At 43.6% G+C, this 7,266-nt stretch overlaps 1 protein-coding gene across 5 annotated transcripts in view; it reads left to right on the plus strand.

The window, feature by feature from the left end:
- Positions 1–7,266, plus strand: part of Armc3 (armadillo repeat containing 3) — an 86,313-nt gene that overhangs the window by 75,921 nt on the left and 3,126 nt on the right. For 4 of the 5 annotated variants that reach the window (XM_031369117.1, XM_031369116.1, XM_031369118.1 and 1 more), the window contains 2 exons: positions 816–1,013; positions 4,026–4,188. The exons of the other annotated variant lie outside the window; for it this stretch is intronic. In XM_031369117.1, coding sequence (XP_031224977.1) covers positions 816–1,013; positions 4,026–4,188 — 361 coding nt within the window. The remainder of the gene's footprint in view (positions 1–815; positions 1,014–4,025; positions 4,189–7,266) is intronic. 5 annotated transcript variants of the gene reach the window in all.

A 7,266-nucleotide genomic window follows, 5' to 3' on the forward strand; every position in this document is an offset into this window, starting at 1 on the left:
GAAAATTAAAAAAAAAAAAGAAAAGAAAAGAAAAGAAAAAAGAAAAGGAAAAAAGAAAATGATACAAACAACAAAGTTTTAAATTAATATGCCACAAAATTGCTTTCTGTTAAAATGCTGCAGAATTTTAAAGAGAGAATTTGTGTAAGCATTGATACCACAGTCCGAACAGAAAGAGCTCAGCCATGCCAGAGCCCTGCCCTGATACTGCAGTTCGCTCTTTCTTCCGGATGCTGGGACTTGGTGGTGGTTTTCTGATGTTTTTGCCTTTCCAAGGTCTTACTATGTAGCCCTAGTTAGCCTCGAACTCACTTGTAGGCCAGGGTGGCCTTGAATCCACAGTAATCTGCCTATCTTTGCCTCCTGAGTGCTGGCATTAAAAGCATGGACTACCAGGTCCAGCCAAGAATGACTTTCATGGGATCATTGGTGTGTTACATCTGATATTCATGTTTTCCAGCCAGCACAATGCCTTTGAGATGCTTCCATATTGTTCTGTGCATTAGTAGCCTATCCCTTGTTATTCTTAACCAATATTTTATTGTGTGGTCTTAATACTACATACCTACCTATCTCTTACCGAAGGACATTTGAGTTTCGCTAATTTTTTTAATTTAAATTAACTTTTAGTATAGATGCAAAATAATGAACTTTGTCATGGTATTCGCATACACACATTGTACTGGGTTCTAACAGATTTCCCTCCCCAATCACCCTCTCCTTATCCCCTTGATGCTTCTCAGATTGCTCAGAGCATAGTTAGTACTTGGTCATTTCAACAAGATATGGGATTCTATTATTGCTTACTCTCAAAGGAAAGGGAAAGGGAAAAAAGAAGAAGAAAAAGTGAAAGAGGAAGAAGAGGTCCTGGCAGTGCCCAAGTTCACGGAAGGCAGCCCTGAAAAGGAGTGGTACCCTCCTCCTGACCCCGAGTTCTGTGTGTATGTACTCGAAGTGACCAAGTCAATACTGCCCATTGTCAACATTAAGGAACAGATTGACGTTCTGGCCAAGTGAGTCTCTCCCCTCTCCCTCTCTCTCCTTCTCTCTCAGTATATCATCTATTTTAATTTCAGAATTTTTAAAAGTTCCAGTCGTCTTTTCTTTAAAGTTACTTTAAAATAAAACCAAACAAATAAACCACCATGGTTTACAGCACCTGTGCTCTGACTCTCTGGCGGAAGCGCCATGAATCAGACGTAGGCGTTCTTCATTTCAGTTAAGGGGCATTTCTGTGTGAATCAGAGTTGACGTCTTTTAGAGACAAACACCAGGTTTTTTTCTAGCTAAGCTGTTAAGATGCATCTTTGGTGATGATCTTAGAGAGGTTGTGAGTGAACTATGTTTAAAAATCAAATAGTTTCTTGGTGTATGAGGTACTCAGCATTTAAAAGCATGCTACTGTGAGTTCTCTGTAAACTCCCCTGCTGCTTGTTTGTTTGTTTGTTTTGTTTTGTTAATACAAATTTCCTATTCTGATGGGTGTCTGCTGGTTCATTTGCTATTTCTCTGGAGTGGGCTGTGGGCAAGCTCACTCTCTCTTGAGTTTGCTGCTGTGCAGAACAGAGCCCTGTGTAAGCCTCCGAAGCTGCCCTCCTCCACTGGGCTCCTTCCATAAACAGAGGCTGAGGCCCTGAGCAGTTCTCTAAGGGCTGCAAGGGAGCAGGACAGAAAATGGGGGTGGGCTTCATGATTGGCACAATCTGGCAAGCAAGTGGCTGGCTTCAGCACCAGCAGCAGTCTGTCCGTGGAAGCTCAGTCGACTCCAGGCCACGTAGCTGTCCTCCCCGGAAGTGACAACTGTAAGCCTCACAGCTGCCAGACCCCTGACTTCTGTCAGCCAGGACTGGGGGAGATTCAGGGCAGCTGGCTCTAGAAGGATTTCCTGTGTCCTTGATGGCTCTGACTCGAGTCTTGTAAACATTCGTCCAGTACTTCCCAACACTGTGTTCTAGCGGAGGCTCCACTCTTCACTTCTGAATCACCTCATTTTCAAACCATGATAAGGAGAAAGACAATGGCAAGAGGTCTGTCCCGAGTGGTAGGATGTCACTGCAGGGGGATGGACTGCTCTGTTCCGCTTCTCTTCCTTGTTGTTCTTTGCTTTGGTTTAGTTGCACTGTTTTGTTTACTACTTGTGTGTTTTTAAAATTTTATTTATTCACTTTACAACCCAATATTAGCCCTTCCTCTCCTCCCAGTACTCCTTCATACAATCCTCCCCCATTCCACTTCCCTTTTGAGAAGCAGTAGGCCCCCTCTGGGTGTCACACCCCTCTCCCCATATCAAGTGGGGTGGGAGTAGAACTAGGCGCATCCCCTCTCCCACAGAGGCCAGGCAAGAGGGTCCTTTAGGGGCCAGGTGTCCACAGGCTGGCAAGCAGGCCAGCAGTAGGATCCAGTTGTTGGGGGACCTGCATGAAGACCGAGCTGCTCATCTGCTACACATGTGCAGGGAACCAGGTCCAGCCCAGACCTGTTCTTCGGTTGGTTATTAAGTCTCTGGGAATGCCCAAGGGTCCAGGTTAGTTGACTCTGTTGGCCTTTCTATGGAGTCCCAACTTTTCTTTTCTTTGGGTCCCAACTCTTGTTTAGATCTCCCGAGCTCCATCTAATGTTCAGATGTGAGTCTCTGTATGTCTTTCCATTGGCTGCTGGGTGGAGCCTCTCAGAGGACAGATATGCTAGGCTCCTGTTGGCAAGCATAGCAGAGTATCCTTAATAGTGTCAAGGATTGATTCTTGCCCATGGGATGGTTTCAATTTGTGTCAGTCATTGGTTGGCATTCCCTCAGTCTCTGTTCTGTCTTTGTCCCTGCACATCTTGTAGGCAGGACACATTTTGGGTCAAAGGTTTTGTGGGTGGGCTGGTGTCCTAATCTCTTCAGTGAGAGTCCTGCCTGGCTACAGGAAACCATCACTTCAGAATCCATATCCCCCACTTCTAGGAATCTTGGCTAAAGTCACTCCCATAGACCCTATGGGGCTTCTCCCTATCCCAGGTCTTTGGCAGGTGAGAGAGATCGCCCATTGCCCCATCCCCACCCCCACCAACGATCTTCTGTTCTCTCTCCCTGCTCTCCCTTTATCTGAGCATCCCCTGCCCTCCCTCCCCCCACCCAGTTTTGGTTTTTTAAGGCATTATTCTTCACAGTACAGCCAAAGGCCAAACTTTCCTTTAACTTTTCAATTTTTCTTCTCCCCTCCCCAATATGTTCTTAGTTATAGAGAAGTTTTAGAGATGTTTATTGACATTATCATAGGATATCATACTCTGGGGGAAAGAACCCAAAACAAGCTATCCCAATTTCTATTTCCCACACACCTACTACCCCCGCAATGCATCCCTCCTCCTCTTCTCTCCTTTGATGTCAGTGTTACATAATGCCACATCATTCTTAATTCAAAAGATAAATTCTTAAAGAAAAAAGTCGTGAAATTTACCTTGGCCTACTCCAGTGGTATAAGCTGAGTCTTTAGAAGACAGAGGCTGGAGATGCCTCTCAAGGGCAAGGCCAGCCTTGGCCACATGCTGAGACCTTGTCTCAAAAGGATAGGTCTTTTTTCTTGCCACTTGAAAATGTCCATGAATTTAATGGGAGATTTGACTGCGTTCCTCTTGCTTTTGAGTTTAAATTCCTTGTAAGAAGAAAGTCACCAGTTAGCAAATGCCTCCACTTTCAGACTAAAAGACTTTCCCCACTGTTCAAGAGTAAGATAAAAATTTAAAACTACATTTATATTTAGTGTGATAGTCATTTGGCCTATGTTATATCCACTGGGATCTTAGCATTCATTTTCTTCATTGTGTTGAATCGAACCACCAGGATTCCAATTTATATATGTATGTTTGTGATTGTCTTAGTACAGTAAGCATGCTGATTTTTTTCCTGCAGGAATATTTATTTTTTAAGTACAACAAATAAAAACCAGAGGAAGTATAGTTTTTACATGTGCAATTATATATATGTAATCATCCAAAGTAAGTGATTAAAACTATTTTTCATCTCAATGTAATGAGCACAGGTATGTGGCAGATAAAATGGGCGGTAAGATTCCAAAAGAGAAGCTAGCTGATTTCAGCTGGGAACTTCATATAAGTGAGTTGAAATTTCAACTGAAATCCAATGTCGTACCAATTGGATACATCAAGAAGGGAATCTTTTATCATCGAGCGTTGCTTTTCAAGGTATTTAAGATATTTCTGTCTCATTTGTCATTAGGTTAAAAGTTTTGTCTTCATCTTGTCAGGATGAGTCAGTTGCTAACATTTAACGGGATGTTAATCTTTTCATTTATACGTATTTAATTTGAAATATATGTAACTATGTACGCACACACATACATGCACACATGTGCACCTGCATATATATTTCATCAGGCTGCTAGAAGTACTGTCACTCAAATGTATCATCTGTCTCTGTCCTTCTGGGATTCCTGCAGGGTTTGGAGGTTGGAGATAGATCTTCTGCTGTTAAGATGTGCCTAAGTCTCTGAGGTGGTGCCAGAGAAGGGCTCAGAGAGAGAGGTGACACACGGCTAATCTGTTAGAGGCTACATAGGCTCTGTCAGCTGCCAGGTGTGGTGGAGCTCACACACCTGCAATCCTGGTCCCTGGGAGGCTGAGGTGGGAAGATTTTCTAGTTTGAGGCCACCACAGGCTGCACAGAAAGACTCTGCCTTTTACAGACTCTCAGAGCCAGGAAGGTGGCTTGGCAGGTAAGGTCTTCCTAACCAAGGTAGATGACTTGAGGTCGTTCCTCAGGATCCACATAGAGAAGGTGAAGGTGCACACGCAAACACACACAGAGAGATAAACACACAAACACCCAGAGGGATAAACACACAAACACATAAACACACACACCGAGAAACACACCGAGAGACATACACAAACACACACACATACATACAGAGAGAGAGGGAGAGAGAGAGGGAAAGAGAGAAACACAAAAGCACACATAGAGCTAAATATATAAAAAAAATTTTGGGCTGGCGAGATGGCTCAGCAGGTAAGAGCACTGACTGCTCTTCTGAAGGTCCTGAGTTCGGATCCCAGCAACCACATGGTGGCTCACAATCACCCGTAATGAGATCTGATGCCCTCTTCTGGTGAGTCTGAAGACAGCTACAGTGAATTATACAGGAGTGAGCGGGGCCAGAGCAAGTAGGGCCGTCCTGAGTTCAATTCCCAGCAGCCACACACATGAGGGCTCACAGCCATCTGTACAGCTACAATGTACTCATACACATAAATAAATAAATAAATAAATAAATAAATAAATCTTTAAAAAAATTTTACTAGGTAGAAAAAAAAACAACTTTCTATACAATATAAACACCTACACTTAAAATAACATTGGTATGAGAAGCAGTTGTCCATTTAAGGAATGCAGAGGGTATCATGTAGACAGAAAGCTGGGAGGGAGGGAGATAGAGAGTGGGTATATTTGAAAGCCTGATATGAAGCATCAGGTGAATCTGCCCTTCACCCTAAAATTTGAGTAAACACTAAAAATTGTCAGGAGTATGCGTGTGTGTGTGTGTGTGTGTGTGTGTGTGTGTGTGTGTGATTTTGAAAAACCATTCATATTGTAGACAGAGGAATGAATTAGAACAGAGACACCCCTAGAGACAGGACAACCCATTAGAACATGGGAAGATAACAAGCACCGGTGACAAATTCTAAGGTGGGAGGAGGATAAAGCTGAGAAGACTCAGATGTAACAACCAATGGGGCTTGGTAGTTGCCTGTATGTAGTTGGGAGAATGCCTGGGAAGAGAATGATCCCCAGGTCCTGGGCAGGGCAAACAGAGAAGACAGCACCATTCACCAAGACTGAGCATAGGGGAAATGGGAAGCTTAAGAATGGTCTTTTATCCTCTGTGCAGGAACTGCGAACACATTTCCTGAATGTACAGACCGAAAAATTACATTTCTTCCATCTCCAAAGTAGAAACTTCTGTATCAGTGACTTTTCTCCTTTCTGTGACCAACCACCTGGCAAGAAGCAATTTAAGGGAAAAAGGGGGTTTGTTCAATCTACCAAGGACATGGGGACGTATGGCAGCCTCAGCTGATAACACTATACCTACAGTGAGGGAGCAGGGAAAGAGAGAAGAGAGAGACTGGTGTGAAGCCTTCTTCTTTTCTCCCCTTTATGCAGCCTGGGACACACCAATCCCCAGCCCCAGTCCATGGGACACTGCTAGCCACATTCAGAGTGGCTCATCTCTCCTCCCTCTCCAGTTCCACTAGACGTGAAAGTGTTTATCCATCACTGAAGGCAGTCAGGACAGGAAGTGAAAGCAGCTCAGGACCCTGGAGGCAGGAGCTGATGCGAGACCACGGAGGAGTGCTGCTGCTTCCTATGGCTTGCTTAGATTACCTACATAGAGAACCTAGGACCACACAGCCTATGGAGGGCCCCATCCGCAATGGGCTGCGCCCTCCTCTATCAATCACTATTTAAACAAATACCCTAAAGACCTGCCTACAGCCTGAGCTTATGGAAGACATTTTCTCAAATGAAGCTCCCTCCTCTCTGAGGATGAGGTACCTTGTGTCAAGTTGGCACAAAAGACCCATCATAATCCCATCACACTCCAGTTTGCATCTCATTTCAGTTTTACATTAATCCTACTCATCATCTAAATACCTTTTGATATAACAAAGCACCACAGGCTGGTGTTTGGCAGGGGGTCTAAGCAGCAAACATTTCTCACAGGTCTAGAGGCTGTGAAATCCAAGTAAATGTGCCAGAAGACTTCGCATCTGGATAGGGCTTCTTCCTGGTTTGCAGTCAGCTGCATTACTGAGGCATCTTCACAGGCAGAAGATTTTATCTCTTCCTGTTTGTTTGTTTGAACAAAGGTCTCTACATGGCGCTGTCTGTCTTAGAACTCACTCTGTAGACCAGGCTGGTAAACTCACAGAGATCTATCTGCCTCCCGGAGTGCTGGGATTAAAGGTGTGTGCCACCACAGGCCAGGCAGATCTTCCTGTTTTCTTTTTTCTTTTTTTTTTTTTGATATAAAACAACAATCGATTTAACAGTCTTATGTAGATGCTTGTCTACAGCAATAGTGAAATACATTTTTCTCAATATAAATTTTAAATAACTCCAAACATATTAGCTGTATACTTAAAAATAATACACCACTACTAGTATTTTCTTAAATGAGCATGAGTATATAAGGTCTTTTTGTTTGTTTGGTATTTAGTAGAGTTTAAAATCTTGGCTCTTACTGTGGTACAAGCCCAAAA

The sequence above is a fragment of the Mastomys coucha genome, unplaced genomic scaffold, assembly GCF_008632895.1.
Source record: "Mastomys coucha isolate ucsf_1 unplaced genomic scaffold, UCSF_Mcou_1 pScaffold15, whole genome shotgun sequence".
Lineage (NCBI taxonomy): Eukaryota > Metazoa > Chordata > Mammalia > Rodentia > Muridae > Mastomys > Mastomys coucha.